This window comes from Bos grunniens, chromosome 13 (genome assembly GCF_055505025.1).
Source record: "Bos grunniens cultivar Pamir isolate PY7600 chromosome 13, Bosgru_T2T1.0, whole genome shotgun sequence".
Lineage (NCBI taxonomy): Eukaryota > Metazoa > Chordata > Mammalia > Artiodactyla > Bovidae > Bos > Bos grunniens.
The window spans coordinates 36,672,315-36,699,789 of NC_141177.1; the positions used below are offsets into that span (position 1 = coordinate 36,672,315).

Consider the following 27,475-nt stretch of genomic DNA (forward strand, 5'->3'; position numbering starts at 1 on the left):
CCTGTTGACCATGATGGCTACTCCATTTCTTCTAAGGGATTCCTGCCCACAGTAGTAGATATAATGGTCATGTAAGTTAAATTCACCCATTCCAGTCCATCTTAGTTCGCTGATTCCTAGAATGCCGATGTTCACTCTTGCCATCTCCTGTTTGACCACTTCCAATTTCCCTTGATTCATGGACTTAACATTTCAGGTTCCTACGCAATATTGCTCTTTACAGCATCGGACCTTGCTTCTATCACCAGTCCCATCCACAACTGGGTATTGTTTTTGCTTTGGCTCCATCCCTTCATTCTTTCTGGAGTTATTTCTCCACTGATCTCCAGTAGCACATTGGGCACCTACAGACCTGGAGAGTTCCTTTTTCAGTATCCTATCATTTTGCCTTTTCATACTGTTCATGGGGTTCTCAAGGCAAGAATACTGAAGTGGTTTGCCATTCCCTTCTCCAGTGGACCACATTCTGTCAGAATAGCATATTCTAGATAGATATGCTAGATAGCATATTAAACCTAGATAGCATATTAAAAAGCAAAGACATTACTTTGCCAACAAAGGTCCGTCTAGTCAGGGCTGTGGTTTTTCCAGTGGTCCTGTATGGATGTGAGAGTTGGACTATAAAGAAAGCTGAGCTCCGAAGAATTGATGCTTTTGAAGTGTGGTGTTGAAGAAGACTCTTGAGAGTCCCTTGGAGTGCAAGGAGATCCAACCAGTCCATCCTAAAGGAGATCAGTCCTGGGTGTGCATTGGAAGGACTGATGCTAAAGCTGAAACTCCAATACTTTGGCCACCTCATGCGAAGAGTTGACTCATTGGAAAGGACCCTGTTGCTGGGAGGGATTGGGGGCAGGAGGAGAAGGGGACGATAGGGGATGAGATGGCTTCATGGCATCACCAACTCAATGGACATGAGTTTGATTAAACTCCGGGAGTTGGTGATGGACAGAGAGGCCTGGTGTGCTGTGATTCATGGGGTTGCAAAGAGTCAGACATGACTGAGCCACTGAACTGAACTGAATCTAAATTACAGCAATGGTTTTCATGGATCTTTGCCAACTGACTTTAAAATCATTATGGATAAGTAAAGGGCAGAAGAGCTAAGATGAGTTTGGAAAGAAAGAAAGGAACCTGCCCAAGACTGGCAAGCTCATGCAGGAGGGGTGGTAAATGGTGGCTGCTTTTTTTATATAAATAGTCTTCAGCCAGTAGATACATCAACAAAATCAAAAGGGAGTACTGTTGAAAAAGAAAGTACTCCTCACACCCCTTTTGGGTGAACCCCTGTTCTCAGAAGTAACCTCTTTTGACAGTTCCTGGAATATACCCCTAAAACTCTTATACAAAGATAATCGTATAATGTTTTTGAGAAATTGTACCTATTCCATGATTTCTTTTCAAAGATCCATTCTCTTAGCAACTTTCACATATGCAGTATAGTATCGTTAACCATAGTCACCACGATATCCACTATATCTCCATGAGTTAATTATCTAATAACTGAAAGTTTGTACCTTTTAACGATTGTCATGCATCTTGTTCACTCCCTCCCCACTCTCCATGGCTGACAATCAACAGTCTGTTCTCTGTATCTAATGAGTGTTTTTTTGGTTTGTTTCACATATCAGTGAGATCATATGGTATTTGTCCCTGTCTGACTTATTTCATGTAGCATAATGCCTTCAAGATCATCTATGTTGTCACAGAAGGCAAGGGTTTTTTATGGCTGTGTGATATTCCATTATATATATCTGTATGTCACATTTTCTTCATTCATCTGTCCATGAACACTTAGGTTGTTTCCATATCTTGTCTATTGTAAATATCTGGACTGTTGTACATACTGCTTCAGGGAACATGGAGGTGCAGATGTGTTTCATTTTCTTCAGATAAATACCCAGAAATAGATCATATGGTAGTTCTATTTTAAATTTTTTGAGGAACCTCCATGTTCTTTTCCATAGTGGCTAAACCAGTTTATATTCCCGCTAACACTGTACAAATGTTTCTTTTTCTCTACATTCTTACTAACACTTGTTATCTCTTGTCTTTTTGCTGATGGCCATTCTAACATGTGTGAAGTGACATTTCATTGTGATTTTTGGTTTGCATCTCCCTGATGATCAGTGAGGTTGAGCATCTTTTCATGTACCTGTTGACTGTGTGTATGTCTTCTTTGAAGAGTGTCTGTTCAGGTCCTCTGCCGGGTTTCTGATTGGGTTGATTATTTCTGTTGGTGTTTTTACATATCAAAAAATACTTGTAGCTCTGCTGCATCATTTGCCACCCTTAGCTGGTAGGCGGCAAAGCCAACACATTAGTCTGTGGACCACTCCACCTTGTCTCTTCCTGCCCTTGTTTGTTAGGGCAGTGGGGCTGCTGCTCCCATGTCACTTCCTTTTTATCTCTCATTTAACTGCATTGGCAGAGAAAATAGAAAATAACTCTTTACAGTTATCTAACACCTAAACAAAAAACAGTTCTCTTCCACAAGCTGTAGACACAGAGGCTCTGCATTCCTTCTGCACGATTTACTCCTTGTGCAGCTTGAAATTCATCTCCTGAGTTTTGAAGGTTCTTCAGTGATGAGATCTTGCTTTTTTTTTTTTTTTTTGTGTGTGTGTGTGGTTGCGCTGAGCAACCCTGGACCTTCAGGGAAGTCCTGAGTTCGTGCCTTTTGAAAATCATTTGTTTTGACTGCTCTGATAGATATTTAAATGACAGGTAACTGGATACAGAATCCTTCTGTTGTACTCTTAATTCCTTGAATACCCTGGGGCACTCAGCCCTGTCTTGCAGCACAGGATGTTTTTCTGGAGAGACTGAGGCCAGCCTGATTTGTCTCCCAGTATGTTTTTGTGTCTAGATATCCTAGTTTACCAGTAAGAGGGTATTAGGGTTTGATTGGAGAGGAATGGAAAATGGCACAAATTCAGTTGTGGCTGTAACGTTTTATTTCCTTGAAAAATAAAATGATATGAAGCAAATATGCCATAATGTTAACCTGAGTTTAGTACAATTGCTGAGTGCAAGAGAATCTATAAACATCATTCTCTGTGGTGCAGGGTGTGTTTGGAACAAAATTTTTTAATAAATATGCCATGTAACTATAAATCAGGAAGAGCTTGTATGCTTTAGTGATGCAGTTCAAAATATATTTAATTGAAGATCACATTTTTGCCTTATTGATCATAGCATGCATTCTTGTTTTCTTTATATGTTGACAATCAGCTGTGTTTTCTGTATTTTCTTTGGTGTCATTTCCTAAGTTTTGAGTAAAAGTATTTTATATTCCAACATCCTGAAGACGATAAAATTCTAGATTGAGAATCTGCAGAGTGGAGGTTAGTGGCAGTTGCCACAGAGGCTAGAACTAAATGGGATGTTTGACTATAAAATCTGTTAAAAGATTTATTTATGCTGGTTTGGGAGTATTTTGAACAAATGTTCCTCTAAATAGGCAAAATAGATTTAAGGTTTAAAATATTATGATAATTGAAAGAGTTCAGTATTCAGGACTGACTGACTTCTTTCTTTTCTTTTCTTTCCGTAGGGCTCTGATAAGTATGTCACAATAAAGAAAAATATTTTCTTGTTTTTATTCATTTTCATTTTTCAGTACTAAGAGATTTAAACTTTGTTTTCCTCTGTATTCAGGTACATGTCTCGAGTCCACGGTATGCATCCAAAGGAGACCACTCGTCAGTTGAGCTTGGCTGTGAAAGATGGTCTTATTGTGGAGACGCTGACAGTGGGCTGCAAAGGCTCCAAAGCTGGTATCGAACAGGAAGGATATTGGTTACCAGGCGACGAAATTGTAAGTTTTTTATTTTATAAATCTGGAACGTTATTTATGTATGCCCCATAGAGATTTGTTTTCAGAAGTTTGGTAATATTTCACAGTAAGGACTGGCATTGGTAGGATGGCTCCTTTCCTTCCTGATTGTTTGGGAGAAAACTCACCTGTGCAGGGAGTCTGCTTCTCCTGTTTGGGTTGCCTTGAATCTGAAAAATAAAAGAAAGCCCTTTGAATGTACACACAGTTAATGGTATTCCTAAGCATTTTCTTCAGTAAATATTAGTAAAAAGAAAAAAAAGTTTCAGTGAGGATAATATTGATGCCGTCCAAACAGACTGAAAGGGGTGTATACTTCTCTACTCAGGGTCACATACAGAAGTACCTTTTTTAAATGTGAAGATTGGTTTCATGTGTAATATGTCTGTCTTTTTTCCTTATTTGCTCTTAATTTTTCTAATACTTTAATGAAAAGTCTGTTTTGGGAACAGAAAGGTTTAAAATAGGATAAACATTAATTTTTTAGTTCTAAAATGAATAGATTTGATAATTAGGTATATTGAGAGTGCTTTATCATGAATTCTCTAAAACCTAGAATTATAAAAATGACACAGTATCTTAAAATTGGTTGATTTCCCCAGAACATTGTCTTTCCCTTCATGACTCTAGGCAATTGAGCCAACACAGACACTCGCTTGTCAAGTCTGAGAGCAATAAACTAACAGTACAGTTTTCTGTGGGAGACTATTAGCTTTAACACTGTTTTTGTCAATTTAATAAGTGCTTTTAAAGTTTCAGGAAAGAAAATTCACATTTTTCACACATAGCATGGAATAAAAAATGTTTAATTTCACTGGTATCATTTGATTTGTGCACTAGAAATATTCTTGAAAACTTAAGTGAAAATGTTTATATTAGAATAATTCTTCAGTTGCCATCCTTGGTGGTTTAGTTTCTAACTTGTGTCCGAGTCTTGTGACCCCATGGACTATAGTCCACCAGGCTCCTCTGACCGTGGGTGGAATTCCCCAGGCAAATACACTGGAGTGGGTTGCTATTTCCTTCTCCGGTGATCTTCCCAACCCAGGGATTGAATCCATGTCTCCTGCATTGCAGGCAGTCTCGCTACCAACTGAATCACCAGGGAAGTGCTTTACAGAAAATTAAAGTTTTTGCCAATGAAGAAACTGGGTGCCAAGCTATAATAGTGATAATAATGTCAGGTGATATAAATCTTATCTATAGCAGACATTTAAAGGAGGGCCACTGATAATTGATAGCTTATATATTCAAAATGATCCAGATTATATAAAATTTTTAATCCACAACCACTTAGAAACATAAAGATTTACTATAGAAGGCTATATGGATAATTTCTGAGATGTCTATAGCAACTGGCCAGTAGTAAAAGCAACTTAATCCATAAGATTTTGGTTTGTGGATCATATGTACAACTTTTTCATAAAAGTGATTTATTTCTCCTATTTAGATTTGTGCTTTTCCATATGCTTTTTTCCCCTCTTCAAGTTGAAGTTCTTTGTTCAGTTTAATTCAGCAAGCAGTTAATGAGTTGTATGTGTTCAGCCACATTAGGTTCTGTATTCTAGTTTTATGCGTACATGCTCACTGCATTTGTTTTTATAGCATCTTCCTTTTCTTTTTCCTAGATGAAATCTCACATGTAAGTCAAACAGTGTATACAGATTTTATTAATTCTGGTTGGTTCTTATTCACAGGTATTTTTATACCAAGTATACATGTATGATTTAAGTACAACTGAGTATAAACATTGTACCTACTTTATGAAATAGTGAAATAAAAAGAAGTTAAGGTTTCAGTCCTGTCTCAGATATTGTTTCTAGTTGTGTGAGGGAGTTTCTAACCTCTGATACTCATTCCTTAGCTGTAATATGAGCATGTTAATATCACTTTCATTTGGTTGTTTTGAGGGTTAAATGAGATTATCTATAGAAAGCATTTAACTATGCACTCAAAGCATGTTTTGACCAGTGAATAAATATGTTTAAAATAAGAAATGCCTTTTGTGTAGCAAAAGCACACAAATTTCTTACTAAACGGCAAGAAAAATTCTCATCATGATTTTTTTTACATTTAACCTGTAACTCCAAACACAAGTTTTGTAATGAGATTTTCCTTTAGGATGCTGGATCTGTATTTAAAGGTGTAGCTATAAAATGATGAGACTGATTTTATGTGTATCTCATGGTTGTGGCTGGTGGACCACCAGCTACCCAGGGCTGTTTGTGTGTTGCAGTTTTCATGCCCTGAGAATACTCTGGAGGACACACAACTGACCTGTGTTACCCTTGGCACAGCGCAGGCATCTTGCAGTGGCCAGTTCTGTGTGTGAGTAGGGATTGTGTGGCCTGTGCATGCAGGCTGCTGTGTACGGGGGCCGGTGTGAATTGCACAGCTTAGGAATTGCCACCTTCTCCTCAGATATCCTTGCATGTTTATTTAGCAGTTCTCTAGCACATGGCAGTGACGTGTCTTGTTCTAACAAAATCAGCCTTAGGGAAGGTCAACTTTCTAATCAGTACAAAGGTTTTCTGTGGTCTTTGACAGCCCTGCATGCTGGCATATGAGTCTGGGGCTCTTCTTTATAGTTGCTCCACTTTTTATATGAGATGATACCTCTGAAAGCTTGAGGTTTTAGATTGGAGGGTGTGCATTATTATTTATCTCACTGACTTTCTACTAATTATTAAGAGAAGACAAAATCAAGTAGATATATATGGCCTATAAAAGTCAAATAGATTATATATGTAAGGAAAGGGATAGGATTTTTCTACTATTCATTTTTAAAACTTTATTCAGAGTTACAAAGACTCTTTACTCAGGGAGTTCTGTCATTTGAGAAATGTAGTGAAGCTCCTCTTCTCTTCATTCTGTAGCCTCTAAAAATAGCAGCTGTAGCTCAGAGGTAGACAAGTTGGTTCCTCTTGAGAAGTCCTACAAGTTGTATCCCTGGGGTATTGTGTATTAGTAATGAGGCTGGACTCCTTGTCCTCATGTCCATGGCTCTGTTGAGAGAGAGAAGGTAGGCAAAAGTGTTGTTTCTTAGGCCTCTAAACCATCACTGAGCAAGTCTGCTGTGTCATGTTTTTATTCTGGCTTGCTACCTTTTTTCCAATGTTTATTTTTAAAAACTTGATACAATTGGAAAATATGCATATCTTAAATACTATCGTTTTATTAAATCCAGCTATCATGTAATAAAAGCCTAACTCTGAAAAGACTATTTCAGGATACAATTATATATTATTTATTAAAGAGGAAGCCTGTGTAAGTCAAAGACGGTAACCTCCATTGTACTGAGATTCTTTCTGCTAGGAATGGATTGATTTCTAGACAGTTTGAGATGCTGATCTTAATCATCATTTTGTTTCTCTTTTGAAGTGAGAATTCATTTGGAGAAACTGTGATGAAATTCAGTAGCACATAAGCATCTTCATGGTGATATTTTAAAATATCCATTTGAGATAGCAGAATGAAAACCATATTTATTAAAAATGAAGCCTCTCTCAATTTTAAATGGTTAGTTTAAATATTAGTAAACAGTGGAAGTATATGTACCAGCCAGTTGTTAAAACACGCTTGCTGAGCCTGGGCAACAGTCTTGTAAGTGTTCTCTGGTCATCTTTAATTTTCAGATATCTGTTACTAATATTCACTCAGATGATCCAAATACCTCTTTTAGAGATCATTTTTAAAGCTTTTGAAATTATACTGGTAAAAGGTCAGTAGATCTGGATATGTACTAAAACTGTTGTGTTTGTTTCATTTCAAGGCTTGTTTCGTTTTATTTTTTTTAAAGGAAAATTACATTTGCCTAGGTTGCTTCATCATCTGCTTGCTCTAAACTAATGTACATGGACGGCTACATTCAGTCCTTATTCCATCATGATATTTCATGTCCTCTATTTTAACAACTTGAGAAATATATTTCTTGGGCAGAAAATTTTACCATTGCTCAGCTAAGTTGAGTTTGGTATTTAGTAGCTCCCTTTGTAATAAATGCAACTTAATTTCTTAATTCACTAAAGATAGGAAAGTCTTATAAAAGATTTAACACAGACATACCTCATTTTATTGTACTTTGGCTTGTGCTTTTTTACAAATTGAAGGTTTGTGGCAACTCTGCGTTGTCCAGCATTTTTAGCAGTAAAGTATTTTTAAATTAATGTTTGTACCTTTTTTAGACATACTGTTATTGCACCTTAATAGATTACAGTACAGTGTAAACACAACTTTTACATGCAATGAGAAACCAGAAAAATTTATGTGACTTTCTTGCAATAGTTTCTTTATTGCAGTGGTCTGAAACTGAACCCATAGTATCTCTGAGGTGTGCCTGTAAAAGTGTAGCAGGGCAGGTGACCTTGAATTATGGATCCTGTGCAGATAAAATATATCAAATATGCGCTTTGATATTGAGGCTATTGATATTTATTTGGTGACTCCCAGCTTGATTCATGGTCCCTGGCACAAAGCTATGACTCTCTAGTATTTGACAGACACTTTTTAATCTGACATTAAATATTTTGGTCACCAGTGTAGAGGATGGCATATAAGTGTGAAAAGGTGACATTTGCTACAAGACTACTTGTCTCTTTACTTGCCTGCCAGATCTGGACTCAGGGTCTCCTTTCTTCTTGTGTGGGTCATGCCAGTCCAAAAACAAAATACTGGCTTTCAGTTAGTGTGCCTCCACCAGTTTTGCTGATGATGACTGGAGAGCAGCTGCAGACATGTGCTCCCATCTCGGCTGGTCAGCCCTGCTCAGCTTCAGCAGTTTTCACGTAACCTAGTTTGTTCTCTGACAAGCAGGACCTCTTGCTAGTTTTTACATAGGTCTTGAGTTAAGGTTGGTACCTTTTAAGAAGCAGCATTAATGAAAATACAAATTTTGTGGTTTCTTGAATAGATGAACATCTTGGGGATAAATGGATTTAGTTTTAATTTACAGAGGGACGAGATAGGTACTTTTTTCCCCATCTTCATCTCCTTTTCCTGATTCAAAAGAACCAGTCTAAGAGACACTGAGGTTTATATACCTCTTGAGACTTGGCTGAAAGCTCACATCTTTTGTGTAAGAGGTAGGATTGGATTTATGTCTTATTCTTCCGAAATTACACAATTAAACACAGCCGTGACAAGATGTGCTGCCCTGCTTTGTTCCCGAAAAAACATTAAGAGAGGCCTGCAAACAGCCATTTCGTAAATACAGCATAGCGAAGTAACAATTTTTTTTAAAAGTTTACATCTTTGTGTTTTCTTATCATACTTATAAATTAATCAGTCACGTTTTAAAACTTTCTGTCCCTTGGATTCTGTTGGTTTTTTAAATGTGAATTATATTTTATTATATTTGTTTTAATTATGTGCAGAAGTACACATTTCTCCCAAAGGTCCATTACCTGCATCAGATACAATTTTTTATTTACTAAATAAATATTAAGTAATAAGTGATGTATTGGTGGTTATTAATTACAAACCAGTTATACTGTGGTTCTATGTGCAAAACATACTGTTACGTACTTGGACATTGTTCTTGCTTTGGTAATGAATTTCTGTTTTACTCAATAGAATATTTTGGGTCATGCTGTCCTGTTACACTCTTTTCAGCTTGTGTGTGTGTATGTGAGAGTTCTTTTGTTTTCCTCTTTTTAAATTTTATTTCATTAAGCAATGTTTTAATATTCTAATTAAAAAATTACATTTAAAATTATTGGAAATCTTTAACCATAAAAATCTTACCTCTCAGTGATGAACTGAATTTATCATCAGAATTAAACTAAATCTAGAATTTGCATAGAATTAATTTTAGATTGTTTCTGTGTAAAACACATATTTGATGATGTGAGGTTTATCTGCTCACTGTGTAGAAACAAGGGGTTAGTGTAAAAGTTAAGTCTCTTGAATATGGTGAGGGAGGCCCTCTCCAGGCACAGTTCTCTTGGCCTTCTTGCTGCAGTGTTAACTCTCAGTCAGTTAACAGTGTTTATTGTCCCATCTTGCTTTCAGAAATGTTGGGAGGGTTACAGTCCTAATGCACTTAGGGTCCTGAAGATGAAATTCACATGTGGGTAATTGCAAGTGTCACACCATTTAGTGGCTTATCAATTCCCATTTTGTGCATTATAGCAAATAGATCATCTTAACACCAGCTAACAGTTACTAAGCATAGTAACTTGTTTGATCCTTGCAAAAGCCCCATAAGCTGAGATTTGTGCTAGTCTAGCTCCAGAGTCTTAACCAAATGCTCTAAGTGGTGACAGAGCCATAGATCAGCAGGCTGCCTCTTGATGGTAGAATGTTTTCTACTCAGTTCTGAAGACAACCTGTATAAATTTCACACCGTGCTGAAGTACCAAGTTGACCACATTTACATTCATCACTCGACAGGTTTTTTTTATTTTTTTTCGGCCTTTTCATACTGTTCATGGGGTTCTGAAGGCAAGAATACTGAAGTAGTCTGCCATTCCCTTCTCCAGTGGACCACGTTTTGTCAGTCCCTGAGTAGCTGGGACATGCCCTTCAGCCACTCCACGTAGCTGGATGGGACACGCCTGGAGCCTTGGTTGTCCCACTGCTGGTTCTCACTGAGCTTGTAAACCTTCACTGGCTGTCGGATGTCAGGGAGATGGTGAAGGACGGGGAAGCCTGGTGTGCTGCAGTTCATGGGGTTGCAAAGAGTCGGACACAACTTAGCAGCTGAACAACAATAGCAGCAGCTCCCAATTAAAAAAAAAAAAAACCAGTGTGAACCAGTTTGGGATCAATAAGACATACATTTGTGATCATGCACAGATTTAAATGACACTGAATTTGTTAATAAAATGTTTTTCTGTCATCTTTATAGGTTTCATGGAACATGAATTCCTATAGATTTTCTCTGTGTTCATTTTGTAGTGTTTGTGTTAGTGAAAAAAGTTTACTCTTAAACTTGTAATGATTCTTGAGTTTGCATGCTACTGTCGTTTCATTAATGATTACTACAGTGATAGATTACCAGTTGATATCATCTGCCAAATACTATGTATAGCAACTAATAAACAGTTTGACTATGTACCAAACCCCTTTAGCTCTGTATATTGCCTGATATTGAGCAAAGCTATAGGAGAGAGACCAAGATTATTTTGTTTTTATTTTGAAAGGCCTACAGCATGCAGCCTTTCTTCAGGACAGCAACCCCAGCCAAGGTGAACCGATTTTGCACTATATTATTTTACTTTAATTCTGCTTTTTAAAAAAATTGAATTTCTCTTTCTTTAGGCCAGCTTAGTTAATTCTTGCTAGAATTGTTCATTTAAACCATACGCTTTACATTGCTTCTAGTTTTGGATTTTGTGCTCATAGGTTTGCTTTTTTTTTTTTTTTTTAACTTTCTTGTATTGAAGTAGCATTTCACATATTTTGTTGATCAGGCTGAATGTTGAATAGTTGCTGACTTCTGGTGAAATTCAGTGAAAATGCAAGCTTAGTTTTTTGGTATACACTATTGAGTATTAGTCAAGAGCACTACATAAATGAATTCTGTTTACTACAAGACAAACCATTTGCAACTCTTACTTATAATAAACATATCATTTATACCTCAGAAAAATGTTTCCTGGATTCGGAGTGTAGACACTTTTGAGCTTGACTTTGCATGTTCTGTATATTTAAACAGCTATTGCAGTGATTGAAAGAGTAAATAACGCATTCATTCCCAGCTCATGCTCTCTTTTATATCAGAAACAAAGTTAGTTGATGCCATTATACAGATGTTTATCCAAATGTTTCTCTACTTCATTTGAGCTATAATTTCATTTTTATAATTTTTATGAAAAACTAGGTCTAGAATTAAACACCCCATTGAAGAAAGATCCGTTTTCATCCTTGTTTCATGGGTGGATGGGAGAAGGTAGGGTTAGGTGAAGGTAGGAGGTGACAGGAGGAGGCCAGAGCGGTCCACCAGCATTGTGTTCTCTGACTTCCTCTTCTTAGTTAACCTAGTAATTGCCACGTTGAGAATCACAGGGAGATGAATTGATGTGTAAAAAAATCTCAAATGATGAAGAATGGCAGTTTCTTTTGTTAATGAGTATATATAAGCCACCAAAATCCTTTTAAGATGTCTCTGAACAGTTACGAGGAACATATTCTGAAATATTTGGTTTTAAATTTGGAAAGAGTAAATTTTAAAAAGCCATCTTATCTCCATTGGAACCTAAATTATCAGTGATTTTTGGTGCAAACATGGAAATAGCTAAAACACAGTTTCCTTATAAGCTGTGTGAGAGATACACCAAAGATTGTTACTTTAGTACAGCTGAGCACCACAGTTTACTGTGGCGCCGCTATGTCAGGCTTTGTGGGAGAGCTTTTTTCTGCCATGCACGGATGAGGCTTTTATGTCAAATCAGTACCTTACGGTCTTTTAAACAGTCTGACTGAAATTATTCCTCCCTTACTGAGTGAGCAGAGTCTACACATGTGCAGCAAACAACTAAAAATGGTTGTGCTTTTTTATTACCGTGGTTGCTACAGGTTGCCAATTTCTTACTAAAAAGCAAGCAAGAGTTTACATTTCTGCAGAACTTACTAGTGTACTTTAGCTGTGTCTCTGAATGTGGATTGGAAGGTGTTAAGTTTCAGAACATGAGCTGCTCATGTTCCATTTTGAAGGAGAGAGACGTAGCCTTCTCATATGGTTGGGTGGCACTGCATTTGAACCCTCGGTGCCAGAATTAGTGCTGACTGAACAAGTGCTCTATCACAGCCATTTATTGCAGGAGTTATTGACCTAAGAGGGGCTAAGAATGCTGTTCACTCTCAGAAGCAGAGTGTAGACAGTGATTTATAAAAAGAAAAATGGTGGCAGAGCCCTAGTTTAGAATTTCAAGATCCTCATTGGAAATGGCCTTGATAATACTAACTGTGGGTTTAACCCTTATTCATTCAACTACCACATCTGCAAGAGAAGGTTGAGAATTAATCCATCACTCTTAATGGGGGTGTTTTTGATATATGCTAAGAGTGATATTTATGAAGAATGAATTCCAAATTAAGGGAAGTTACACTGGTCTCCTGTTTGTGTTTAAATGGTACTGGCTGTACAAAAAAAAAAAAAAAAGTGTAACAAAGAAAATGTTGAACACCTGTTATGGTCTTTTATTTCCAGGAATAGTCCCAATAAGAAAATAAGCCAGCTTCCTTTTTTTTTTTTTTTTTTTTTGATGGTAATGTCCTTTGGAGAATGTGATTAAACCTTTAGTTTTCACATTTTCAATTTATTTTTCCAAATTCAACAGACCCTGAAAATTTGACAACCTATCAGAACATGGACATTCTGATTAATGATTATTTTCAATAAAGCATCCAATACCATGGATGAGAAGATAAGAATAGTGAGCATCACCATTTATTACTATTCTCTCCGTTTCCAAAGTATGCTAAGTACTTAGTATATTTCTTTAAAGAAAATCAGGACAAAACAGAGGTTTGTTTATTTGAAATACTAAGTTATAGATGTTGCTTTGGGGTATTCCATTTACTGAAGAAATTATCCCATAGATTCTATAAAAACTGAAAGATAATGTTAGAAGTTGTATTGGCTTTGGGCTTATTTCATTTTGGACTGGTTTTGTTATCAGATCACCTTAAGATATTTCTGAATATAAATATGTTTAGGAGAGAATTGAAAATTGAAAGAAGCAAATTTCTAGGTATTTTTTCCCTCCTGTTTTAACACAGTAAATGTTTAAAATTGTTTATAATGCCTAACTTCTGATGGACTTTAGTTTCAATTTTGTTCTTAGTCATTGCGGATATTGACAAAATGTCATACGAAATTATTTTGTATTTTTTGTAGGACTGGGAAACAGAAAATCATGACTGGTATTGTTTTGAATGCCATTTGCCTGGAGAGGTGTTGATATGTGACCTGTGTTTTCGTGTGTATCATTCCAAGTGTTTGTCTGATGAGTACAGGCTTAGAGACAGCAGTAGTCACTGGCAGTGCCCAGTTTGCAGGGTGAGTACCTATGAGCTTTAATGTGCTGGTCAGAGGGTTGGAATTCATTGATAATAGCTGCACAAAGATATCCCAGGTGGTCTTGCCAGGTTAATGGATAAAGTACTGGAGGGTGGGGGTTATCTACTGAAATGATGGTTAATGAACATAGAACACTCATAAATGAATATCACAGAACACATACTCAGGGTATGGATTTTAGAAAGTTTCAATCATGTAAAAATATACTCTCTTCTTTTTACAATTCCCTCTGAATTGTGTGACTCCTTTAATGGACAGACTTTGGGAATCAAGAACCACTGTCCCATACCAAGGTCTGTTCAGTCAGTCCTCTTGGCTGCTCAGAAAACACAGGTAGCAAAAGGCACATTGTTGGAAAAGTTCTGTATCTGCTTTCCATTTTATATCCATGTAATGTTGCCTTTATTTTTTTGTCATGTCATGGGTTTATTTCTTTTCTTTGGAGGGTGGAGGGATGGGAGAGTTGTATATCAAGAATTCTCCAAAATGAAATAGTCTGGTAGGTAAAATAGGTACTTCCCACGATTATTTTCATTTATATTACTTCCCTGTTGAGAAGAGTACATGATTGTGCTTGTTGGCTGCCGATGTGGTGTGTGTGTGTGTGAGTGAGTGATCGCGATGCCTAAATACCACGTGATGTATGGCCTTGATGGTCATCAGTCAGGAATTATTTGATTGGAACTTCTATTGTTTTGTACTTCACTATTGTTAATATACTTACTTGGAATTATGCAAATTGCCGAGATTACTCATGGGTTCTGTTGTGAACATGTTTTATAATACTTGTATAACTTAAATATTCATTTCTTCTTCAAAAAAGTTATGTCTTTATCTCCTCTTTGGTACCAGCCAAAAATCATCTGGTTCATTTGCCAGCATGATGAGCAAAATACAGTGTCCCTTCTAGTCTTCCTTTAGTGACTGTGGCTTTGTGTTACCTAAGTATGTTTCTTAGCAGCCCTACTATACTCGTTCTGTAGGCAGACAGAAGACTGTTGGTATAACATTTTAAATACATGTGTTATGATGACGTGTAATCAAATGCCTAAATGCTAGATAATTAGTGATAAACCTCTAGGTCTGAACAGATCAGTATCAAGCCTCAGGGTGTGGACCTTCTCTAGAGGCCTGCAAGAATTTGAAGGCTACAGTAAATCAGTATGGAGCTGCACCAGTGTCCTACAATTTACTCTCATGGATTTGTGTTTTACAAGTAAATAATATCATGGTTTTCACTAACAGTTTACACTAGAGGAAGTAAAGAATTAATTACATCTGAAGAACAAAAGTATTAAGGTAGTAAAAATATAAAAGAGGTTAGGTCACTGATCAAAAAATAGGGGCTCAGGGACTTAGGAAGTACAATTCTGGACACTCCTGAATCTTTACAGCTGTACTTTGTAGCTGTAGCTGTAGCTTTGTAACATCTGATATTTAGCTCCTATCTCATAGTAAAGAATTTAAATAAAAACACGGATTTTTGAGGATGGGTTAAACTTTATGGTAGGTGTTTTATACTCCTTACATTAAGAGTTGAAGTTTAACAGTTAAACTTTTGAAGAAAATGTGTAATGCTTTTTCTGTCAGAATTCAATATCAAGTTGTCATATTCCAGTTTCTAAATATGTTTGCTTTACCGTTTACTGATAAGATGAAAACCTTTAAACTTCAGTGGGTTGCTGGCTCACAGAAACATGATAGCCAAGGGGAGTTTAGCCAATCCCATCCTGCCTTTGTGTTCTTCCCTTTGGTTTTCTTTTCATCTTTGTCAGCCTAGATATTCTCACATTGTGATGTAATTATGCTTACTGAAATGATGCTATGAGTCAGTAAAACACTGGAACTCAGATTCCTTTCACAGACCGCGCGGCTCTTTCCTTAGACTCAAAAAGCCTGTGTTTGTGTTGGGGTTGGTGAGTTTAGCTTGAGCTTTAAAAATTCCAAAGAAATAATTATTTCTATGTTAGATCTGTTCAATTTTTTAAATTGTTATGTTCAGGAAAAAGAAAAGTACTAACAGTTTCTTTCCCAAGAAAAGGGATAATAATAAACTTGAGATTCTAATGCAATTTTAAATATCTTTTTTGATTGGTATTGGGTTGATATATTTGTTTAAACAGTATGTCAAGACTTCAAGTAAAGCTGTTTTTTAAATAATCTAACTTGAGAGTGACGGACCAGATTTAAATTTTCTTGAACTAAGAGAACTAAGGCTATAGACTGAAACTTAAAGATTATGGTTCCATGTCAACCTAAGGATCTCTATTTTCATTTTTAATTAATGTCTAGAAAGAATATATAGTAATTAGATTTACTAATGAGGAATTTTTAAGGTAAAATACCAGGGCCAAATTTCAGTACAGGTAAAAGTAGTGGATGGAAGCCAATCACTGTGTCTAAATTTGAAGATAAAAATATTTTTAATACTTTATACTGGTCAGAAGACTTTTGTTTTATGTAACCTCTGACCCTTACAGCATTGAATAGGTTATTTCTCACCCAGCTGTCAGCTGTGTTAGCAGATTCACTTCAGCTTGTTGAACAACTTTATCTCATATGTCTGACAAATTCCAAAATATTTTAAGAAGGCAATGATGGGAATTTTTCTCAGTTTAAAATAGTTTTTTCAATTTTCATAATAATATCAAGAATCTCAGAACCCTGAGGATATTTCTTTGAAATATCTGCCTTTCTAAACAACAGTTAAACTACTACTATACAAATACAATTGATAGTTACTGTAATGTAGCTTTGAATATCAGGTTAGCATTTTGCTTTGAAAAAATTCAAGTTATATCCAGTTTCATACTCATGATACCAAGAATTCCTATTAATTGGAAAAAAGAGTTTTAAATCCCTTTTTTAAAAGTTTTAAAAAATTCAAAATTATAGGAGGATAAAGAAGAAAAACAATCCCAGCAATGCCACCACATCACAGGTGAGTGTGCTCACAGACCTCTGTGAGTGCACACTCCGTCTGTGTAACTAACTGGCTGGACCCATGGATTAGGTACACTGCTGATGGCAGCTGGCTTGCTTCTACTCAGCAATGACCCAGACACCTTTTTTCTGAGATGTGAAAGGTTTCCGCTGATGCACATATGTTGTGTCCATGTGCTGTCTGGGCCGCTGTCTGGGGCGCTGTCTCCTGTGCTGTCTGACCAGCAACACTGACTGAAACTCACCTGTCCGGGGCAGAGGGATGGTGGGGACTCCGGCACCTTCGTTCCAAGGTCATGACCCATTCCATCTGGAAGAGCACTCTTCTTATCATTATTTCTGTATGAAAGTGAAGTTTATATTTTGTTAGATGTTATCTGAATTTTAAATAATATTGAATTTTATTATTTTCAGGAAAAAAGAAACCATTAAATTTTAAATGAAAATTGTTTTAAAAATTTTATTTGCTTAAAGGTTGTATCTTTAAAACAAAATGTAGTCAATTTTACTTTTCTAAAAAAAGAATTATACATATACATGTATAGACATATACATGTCTAATTAGACATATACACATCTATGCAGGTCTGTTTGTTTGCCTTTACAAGTTAAATTCACTGAAGCAGAATTCTTAAAGATAGGCGCATTTCAATCTGTGATAAAAATTACCAAGTTGTTTGTCAGAAGATCAAACCCATTTATACCAACACTGAAAATATTTTCCAGCTTTTTGCTACCAATTTGACAGGCTCCAGAGGGATATCTCACTTTAATGTCCCTTCATTCTCATTTGCACAGCTTCAAAGTTACAGCCATTTGCTCCTTGACGCTGTAGTTGCAGAAAGCAGGCCTGTGTGTGTGGCCTGTAAGCATACATGTCTGCAGGTGAATGTGCGTGTGTGAGTGAATGTCTGAGTTGTGTGTCTGCACATGCACTGCACCCTTGCTGGGCTCCAGCCCTACTGGTAAACATCATGCATTTTGAATGATCTCCGCTTGGGTTTTTTAATACATGGGCGAGGTGACATCTTATAGGAAACCCTAAAACCATTCCCTAGGTTGGCACCACGTTGCCTTTTAGGTCATAGTTACTGGTAGATCTTTCTGTGGGCATGGACTGTTCTCCCTGTGCTGTCCAGTGGGAGCCACTGGCACGTCTGTTGAGTGCTTGCATGCGGTGTGGAGACCCAGGCACTGGTTTTCAGTTTGGCAGTGTGACTTAGGGCTACTTAGTGTCCTAGGCGATGCAGCGTTATAAATGCAAATCTAAATGCCTGTAGTAACTACTGCAAGAGAAACATGAGTGGCCTGGCATTTGTTCTCCCCGTGATGCCACAGTTCCGCCTTGAAAGAGTTCTAGAGGAAGGGTGTAGCGCAGCCTCTGCCTTGCTGCCCTCTGCTCCATAGCAGGCCACGGGCAAGCCCTGCATTGTGCTGCGCAGGTTACAGTGTGCGCTCCGTGACGTGCAGTGCACAGGCTGATGGCTGCAGTACCTGATGGTGCTGTGTTTGCTCTGAGGCCGATTGTTCCTAAAAATCAGAATACGAAATGCAGGGGCAAAGAATAGCGAAATAGTTGGCACTTTCCAGGTTAATGATCCTGATACAATAGTATTTTGGAAATCGGCCCCTGTTTCCTACATCCTCTTTTAATATGTTAGTGTTCCTTATATAAATGAATTTCTTCATAACTTTGGGGAGTTACAGATTCATGCTTCTGCTCCTTTCAAATTTAAATAAATGAAAATTTTATGTTTGGACTAAAATCCGTCACTAGGGAGCAGAGTGTAGAGCTCTGAACTGTGAGCAGGTGGGAAGCACCAGAGGAGGTGGCCGCGGTGAGTGTCTCACCTCCTCACTAGAGGGTGGGCCACGGTGAGCGTCTCACCTCTTCTTCCACGTTCGGCCCTCTATGCTGCTCCAGTGAAATCCATCCAAAGTTTTTTTTTTTTTTTTTTAAGTTGAGATATCTTTATTATTGAGGTATAGTCGATGGACAGTATTGTAGATTTTAGGTGTGCAACATAGTGATTCATAATTTCTAGAGGTTATATTTCATTTAGTTATTATAAATATTGGCTATGTTTCCTGTGTTGTACTATATACCCTTGTAGCTTGTTTACTTTATGCATTGTAGTTTGTACCTCTTAATCCCTTACCCATATCTTAGGCCTTTTAAATTGTCTCATTATAGCATAAAAATATTGTACTACTGTTTATACCCTTAATATCTTTGGTTCACTTTTCATCCCTTTTATGACACACTTATCATAATCTATCTATGAAAAGATCAACCTAAGTCACAAAAGAAAAAGTGCCATTCAGGGAGTTGGATAAGGGATATATTATTCCAGTATATCTTTAAAAACTTTTATAAAATATTCATTTGCCTACAAATGTTTCATATGGTATTTTCCCCTGTTTAAAGTCACAAATTTTAAGATTCGTGTTAATATACAAAGAGTATGGAGAATTAACTTAGCCTGCTAACAAAATACAGAAACACTAGAAAATGCAGAGAAGAAAATGAATGCATATGGGAAAATTTTACTTATTTAAGAATACTTTGGTTCTACATCTAATCTGAGAAGCTCTCCCAGGTTTGCAGCTCCTGGTTTTCTGATCCCTGACTCCTCGGCATTTAAGAAGATGCAAAGAGGGGAGGGACTAGTAGAAATGATCCCTGCGGTCTACCTACTGCTGCAGGTTCTCTTTAAAATTGAGAAAAAATAGGTCTGTTTTACAGGAAACTTAATAGAAATACAGAAAGAAGTTTACAGAGAGCATTTAAAGTGAACTTAAAGTTGATGTTAAGCCCCAGGTACTGTATATTTTTTTCACATAAGGTATAGTATACTCATTAGACAGCTACTGAAAATGAAGGAATTTAATTGGTTTGCTAAAACTAAACCAAGAGTAAATCTCTGTTAGGACATCACCATGGGTGCATACTGACTGGTCAGTGTTAACTCAGCTCTGGTTAAGTTATATTTGAGTCATTTGCACTGAGACTCATGATGAAAGCTGTTTCTTCAAATTGGAGATAAAACTTTACTTCTGAATTAATTTTTCATTCTTTTGGGTATGTAAGCAGTATAGTTTTTTAAATCTCAAAATTAAGGAGAATTCTCATTTAATGTATTCAGAATGAAACAGGAAAGAATGCTAAAAGAAAATATTTTGAAACATATATGCTTTATGTATCTACTGCAAAACTGTAACTGTTCTTGCTTTCTGCTTAGTCTTCCTTTCTTAATGTAGGAAATTTATTAATATTTTCACCCTGAAAGTAAGTACCTTTACCTTTAAGATACATATTATCAATTCTGGAGTGGAGATTTCATGTTTAGATAAAATAGAAACACTTAAAAAAAAATTATGTTGTAGACAGTCATAGTATTGAAAGTTACAAATGAACATCAGTTTTTTTTTTTTTACATTTTTTAAAGACAGTTGGATTGTATTTCTATACTCACAAAAGTAGAAAATTAATTTTTAAAAAGGTCTGTGTCTGAACCAATTACTTTATAAGGCAGTTTTGCTATTCAGTCTAGGCTTACTAGAGGCAAAAGTAAAGGAATTTTAAAATTGGATCTAGGATATAAAATTGTAAAATCCTCATGTATTGTATAATCTCTATAAAACTACCTGGACCAAGCAAGAAAGGAAAAATCCATGTATCCCCACATTGCCTTGTCACGCTAAATTAACAAGTTACATAGTCAGAAAGGGTTGGATGTGAGTGTGAAATGTTTGTGGTGCATTTTGTCTTGGTGATATATCATTTTAGTGGCTTTTTTAGAACCTTAGTTGAATTTTATCTTTTATTTTTAGCTGTAAGGGACTAAAGAGGTAATTAGTTGGCCTGGTTCCTACATCAAGATGGTTACCATCTTGGTTACATCAAGATAAATAGGTGGTTAATCTAGATAAATAGAAGGCTTGCTTAGTGTTTGTAGCATTATGGCACCCCACTCCAGTACTCTTGCCTGGGAAATCCCATGGACGGAGGAGGCTGGTAGGCTACAGTCCATGGGGTCGCCAAGAGTCGGATTCGACTGAGCGACTTCACTTGGACTTTTCACTTTCCTGCATTGGAGAAGAAAATGGCAACCCACTCCAGTATTGTTGCCTGGAGAATCCCAGGGACGGGAGCCTGGTGGGCTGCCATCTATGGGGTCGCACAAAGTCGGACACGACTGACGTGACTTAGCAGCAGCAGCAGCAGCATTGATGTACTGAAAATATGTACAAAGTGCACACACTTTCCTTTTATTGTCTCTGCAGGTGTTGAAGCAGGAGGGGAAGGAATAGAGGGGTGGGCAGGTAGTAGTATTGTTGGCTGGTTGTCAGCTTCATTGAGCAGAGACTGTGTGATACACATTCTGTGATTCCGAAACAAAGTCGTGTGAGTTGTTTTCAGAAGAGGCAGGAGAGGCTTACTACAGTGAGGAATCCATCCTCCCTGTGCCTTTGAAACTTATTCTTTATTTACAGACCAGTGTTGACAGAGGAGGGAAGGAACAAGTAGACAGCCTGTGTTCTGTCAACTTTTCCTGAATGTCCCTTTCGTCTTCCTAAATCCCTGTAACGTCGTGCAGAAGAGCTGAAAGTCACCCCCAAAAGTACACTTAATCCTGAATGATGAAACTCCTGACACAGTAGAAATAACATAGCATCCGTCTCGGTAGATCTAGTGTTCTCGCAATTTTTGTGTGGATGTAGTGTATATAGGAATACCACATGTTCACAGTGCAGTCAGTTGTATGGCTTGTAGAATAATTTGAGACTGTACTTTAATAGCTGGTAAATCACCCTAGACTGGGTGGTGCAGAGCCGGATTGTATCATATGAATCTAGCCAAAGCCTCCCAACCTCAGTCAGAGAGCAAAGAGCCGATTTTGTAAAAATTAGTGAAGATAGACACAACTGAAGTAGCATTCCGTGCTGTTTTGTAAGTCTGTCTGAACAGTCTGGAAACCTGTGCATGAGTGATTCTATAGGAACAGCTTCTCGGGAAGCAGAGCACCTGAGAGCAGAGTCTCGTTCGCCAGCACTCTCCAAGAACCACCTCAAGACCGTCTTTGTGGTGTGAGTGACCCTCCACGTTCAGCTTTTCCTGTGGACAAGAAGGCAGATTGGTGACATCTGAGGGGAGGTTTTTATACTTAAAGTTCCTTTAACTTAAGTTTAAAAAAGAAAAACCCAAAAAACTATTGCCAGAAACTCAAGTGCAAATGATTGCTGCTGGCCTGGCTGTGGGAGACGTAGGATGGAGCTGTGGGGGATCAGGCACTCTGGATGCGCAGGCGTTTAGCCGAGTTCCTGTCCTGGTGCCGATGGTGGGTGTGGGTTCCAGTCTTCTGTCCTTATAGTGGAGAGTTAGTTTTTGTGTGTTGGTGCTGGAGGTGAACAAAACTGAACGTAGGTGTGTTTTTAGAAAACTGTCCTAGAAAGTGATTATCACTGATGGGCTGCTGGGCACAGTGGTACGGAGGAGAAATAGCAGGGCTTGGGGCCACTCCCACCAGGCCAGCTCTACTGTTAGTCTTAAATAGTGGATTTCTTATAAGTTCTTTGATTCTTTTATATTCCAGCAGTACAGGTGGTTACAGACAATACTATAGAGGCAGTTTATGTGCGATTAAAAGCCATTGTGATTCATTTATTACAGATGGTTATAGAGGAGAGCTTGGAACATCTTAATTCCTCAAACACTGGAGGTAATTTACATGCAGAGTGGTGTTTCTCCAGTGAGCTCCAGAGACCGCGGTAGCAGAGTCCCTGTACGTGCTGGTTAGGACGTGTCCCGGGTGGAGGCGCAGGAGAGCCTGCCCACAGGCACCTCCCGTCAGGCGAGCCTCTGGTTGTCAGGGGCCCTCAGCTGTATTCAGGTGACAGTGAGACGGTGAGCACAGCACAGTTAACACAGTGGTTTATAGTGGTCAGGATGTGCTAACACTGTAAGAATTTCACGTTTTGGAAGGATATCTTGTATTCTTGAATTCAGTTACGTGAAATGTTTTTCTCGTAGGCAGTGAGGTTGGTCAGTAATGATGGCCATTAGTTCAGTTCAGCTAGTATTTATTGAGTATTTACTATGTGATGGATACTGTACAAGACCCTGGATGGGCCAAAGAACGCTGAACTAGACCATCATGGGCCTGCTGTCAAAAAGCTTACAGCCCAGAGGTTGGCAGACCATGATCCACGGGCATATCACGCCCACTGTCTGTTTTGTACTGCTCATGCCAGTGGGTTTTATACTTTTAAACGGTGGGGGAAAAAATCAAAAGAGAAATAATATTTTGTGACTTGTGAAAATTATAAGAAATGAAAATTTCAGTATCCACACACTTTATCGGGACACAGTCCTGCTCATGGAAGGCATGCATTATTTATAGCTGTTTTCTCACCACAGTGGCAGGGCTGAGTGGTCAAGACAGCCACCAACTGAATGTCTGCAAAGCCTACCATGAGGCCCTGACAGAAATTTTCCTGCCTCTGGTCCAGCTTGCTATGGGAAGAACATTCTGGGTCTTGGGAAGGCCTTGTTAGTAACAGACTTGGAAGCTTGGGTTTGGTTAGGTGCACAGCACAAACGTGTATCTAAGAAGAAGATGCCTGGATTTCTGATTTTACACTTCTCTTGCTCTCTCTCTCTCGGATACTTGGTATTCAGAAGTGGTATTCACAGACGTTAATTCTCTGCTAAAGTAGGTTTCTTCTCCTGAAGTACTATATTTCTAGGGCACACTGGAAACTCCAGACCATCCAGTCCTAAATGTTCCTTCAAATAATGGTGCTTGGGCATTGTTATCAATAATCAGCTGTGGATGGACCTTGACAGGACCAAAACTTGTTCGTGCCCTCTTCCAGCCAAAAACACTGTAAGGCACTGAGTTTGGCTGAGTTATTCTACGTGTGCTTTTGTCTGTGATATATACCTGGTACATCTGGTTTGCTATAATCCAGCAGTTACTGTAACTGGCTTAAGAATTCTTAAGTCAAGAAGATACTCAAGATTTTCTGTTATTTTTCCCTTCTAGGGAAGCAGCCCCTCAGGAAAATGGTATGACCTGCGCGCATCCTTAGGTTAGTGGCTCTGTTGCCCGCTTTGTGACAGCTTCAGCCATGGGTTGCTGTCGTTTCATGACGGCTGCAGCAGCTTTGGGTGTGTAATAAAAAGTTCCACTCTTTGTTATCTGTAGATATTGACCGAAGTCGGGTGGTAAGAGCAGTTATCAAAACATCCTGAACTTCACTCTGATGAGTCCTGAGCTGCCCCTTTATGAAGAGCCCTGAGGTCTGCTGGTGGAGGATAGGTGTGGTTCTTCAAAGCCTCAGAAAAAAATTAGATCTGAGATAATCTGCAGGTTTCATGCAGCATTATTTTTTGTTTTTCTCCCCTTTTGTCAAGAGCTGTCTGCTTAGTTGTGTTACAGACGGGATTGTGTTTACCCTAGAAGCTACCCCTTTAATTTCCGTTATAGTGGCTTTTTCTCAAGGCATATCAATGTTCTGGTTTGGCCAACAGGCACTGACTCTGGTGTGAATGTCATGGAAGGCAGCTCACAACACGTTACCTAAGAATTCCTCAGAAGTCTTAGGGTGCAGCCCTGGACAGAACTGTGTGTGCTGTTGATGTCTTTTGTGAAATACCAGATCTTTAAATTATAACCAGAAAGCGTTAAAAAGCAAGCCAAAGAATTTAGCAAATGTGAAAACACGAGAAATGTTCTGTCCCTACAGCTTGTTGTAAGAGGCTGTGCACATGTTCTGGTCTTCTCTTTTACTTGCCTGCCTTCTCGGAGCAAGCTCCTCAGCCGCGTGTGTGGGAAGTGGGCCCCCAGCTCCTGAATACACCAGGAGCAGCATGAGGTCCTGGCAGCTCTTCACCTACCAACCAGTCAACCAGAGTGTTCACATGTGTTTGAGTTCTTGCCCTGCATCTTCAGTAGAATCCCGTATTTGTCCCCAGAAAAGATGTATTGGGCAGCAAGTAAAACATTAAACAAGTTAACATAGAGGCTTTCAGCAAAATGATCCTCCTTTGACATGAAACTTGTTCTGTTGACTCCTATACAGCAAGAGTCAGTGAAGCTTCCAGTATGTAAAGTGAGAAGAACCAAGAAGTAGTTAAAATGTCAGAAAGATGCCTTTCTGCTGTTGTGAGCAAGTAGAGAGAGAGACTCTAGATCCGGCGTCACTCGAGAAGCCAGCTTGGCGGCCCTGCCTCTCGACTCTGCTCGGTGTAGCAGCAGAGGTTGGGTGGGCACTGCCCATGCCTGTGTGCGGAGTGGCTCTCACCTGGTGCTGGCAGTGGCGTTCAGTCAGGACCGCCTGTGAGAAGCGCCTGTGGCCTGGAGACTGCGGGTGCCCAGGCTCCCTGTAAACCAGTGACAACAGCTCTGGTAACACGTTTTCCCCTGGGGGTAAAATTTACAGCACAGTGATTGCACAAGTCTTGCATGTGTCACTTGAGAAATAGACAAGCAAACACACAGCTGTGGACCCAAGTCCACCGACTTAACGCTGAGTGCTGCCCACACCAGACAGACACCACTCTCATCAGTTTCCGTCAGATCTAAGTCAGGCTTGGCCCAGAACTTTGTATAAATGGGTGCAGGCCATTGTTCAAGGCTTTCCCAGGCGGTTCTAACGCACAGCCAGAGGTGGTGAGCACTCGAGAGGGATGCCTGAATCTAGGTGGCACTTTATAAAACAGGAGCAGACTTTCTGAGGTGGTAATATTTTACCAGAGTTGGAGCTGTGAAGGGTGGGTGTGGGTCACATTGCAGTTTTTGCTGCAATAGTCACTCTTGCAAGCGTGTGCCACTACTTGATTGCACACTGGAGAGGAGAGACGCTCTAGCACCTTACCCTAAGCAAATTTAAACATGATACAAAAGTTAGATTTCTGTCCTCTAAATTATCATTTAGTTTTATCAAATTAAGGCCTTCGACCTGAATTCTGTACATTTGGAGTCTTCCCTAAAAGAAATGTTGCTGCACTTGGTTATCCTAATTAGCAGTTAATCTGAAAATGTTTAAACAGGTGAAACCAAAGTACAAGTGTTCTGTGAGCACGTAATATCCATCTATTTTGTAGATTCTCTATGGAAAGGAAATAGTAACTGAAAATAGAGCTTTATTTAAGCAAAGGAATTACACGAACAATATAATGCACTGTTACCTAAACTTAAGCCAAGTGAAATAGGGTTTTCCCTACTGTTTGAAAAAGTTCAGAATTTCGTTTCAAAGGAAGAGCAGGCTGGTAAGGATGTACAGGCATGTGGTGGTGGTTTAGTTGCTAGGTCCTATCTGGCTCTTGCGACCCCTGGACTATAGCCGCATCCCCCCGCCCCATGCTCCTCTGTCCATGAGATTCTCCAGGAAAGAATAGTGGATTGGGTTGCCATTTCCTCTTCCAGGGGATCTTTCCGACCCAGGGATCGAACCCACGTCTGCATTGGCAGGTGTGTTCTTTAGGGGGAAGCCCTTACACAGGCAGACCTCGGAGATCCTGCAGGTTTGGTTCCAGACCACAGCAGTGGAGCGAATATCACAGTCAAGTGAGCTCACGCATTTACTGGTTTCCCAGTGGATATAAAAGCTGTGTTTACATTGAACTGTAGTCTGTTAACATGCAGTAGCATTATGTCAGAAGAGGTAACTACCTTAATTAAAAAGTACTTTATCACAAAAAACTAACCATCATCTAAGCCTTAAGTGACAAAGTGAGCAAATGCTGTTGGAAAAAGGGCCCTGACAGACTTGCTCAATACAGGGTTGCCACAACCTTCAGTTTGTAAAATGCACAGTATCTGCGAAGTGCAATATAGCGAGGTATGCCTGTAGAGACACTTTGGTTCTAGCACTGCATAAATCTCACCCATAGAGAAACACTGAATTGCTTTATTTTCTGAGGCTCTAAATCAAAAGGGGTTGGGTTCTGACTCACAGTGAAAACCTTCATCCGTTGATGTTGAGAGTGCAGAGAGGAGAGAAATGCATCCTGTGAACTTGTGGAGCACACAGCCACTCTGGAGACCCGGCAGCCCGGTTGTGGGGGCTTCAGTGAGCACCCCTTCCCTGGCGGTCTCTCCAGTGATGCAGACTGCCCGAAGTGGTGGGCGTCGGCCTCCGGGGCACTGCTTGCCTGGTTGAGCTCGAGCTATTCAGTGGGAGACCATGAGTGGAGACTCTTCTGACCCTGCTCGGTCTGGCACATGTTAGTGAGCTTTTAGTAATACTTGAGCACTGCATACAATGCTGGTTCTGTGTTTCCCGTGAATATTGTGTTACCTGTTAAAAGAACACAGATCCCACAAGTAGTATCAGTATGACAAGACTTCTGATCTGATGTAGGTTGCTGTCACACCTGAACTTACACAGATGTGTGATTTAATGATCAGGGTGATGTTTGGGATCAGCAGTGTTAGTGCTCCTGAAATACTTCAGAGTGAGCAGGACAGAGCATGTAGTTGGACGCACTGGGTTTGTCTGTCTTTGGCTTGCAAGATCTGTTCCCCAGCCAGGGATGGAACCCGGGCCATGGCAGTGAAAGCCTGGAATCCTAACCATGAGGCCACTAGGGAACTCCCTGGAAGCATTTGTTCTTATTCTCCTCTCTTTCTAAGGGAATATAGGTTTCCCAAGAGGTAAGAAAA

General features: G+C 38.9%; 1 protein-coding gene across 50 annotated transcripts in view; it reads left to right on the forward strand.

Moving 5' to 3' along the window:
- The window catches only part of ZMYND11 (zinc finger MYND-type containing 11), a 74,743-nt gene that overhangs the window by 32,113 nt on the left and 15,155 nt on the right, over positions 1-27,475 (forward strand). For 15 of the 50 annotated variants that reach the window (XM_086333536.1, XM_086333562.1, XM_086333555.1 and 12 more), the window contains one exon: positions 3,658-3,817. In XM_086333536.1, the coding sequence (XP_086189662.1) occupies positions 3,658-3,817 (160 nt within the window). Of the gene's footprint in view, positions 1-3,657; positions 3,818-10,977; positions 11,023-13,116; positions 13,213-13,676; positions 13,839-27,475 lie in introns of all 50 variants that reach the window. The other 35 variants (XM_086333524.1, XM_086333518.1, XM_086333542.1 and 32 more) reach the window with 4 other exon arrangements.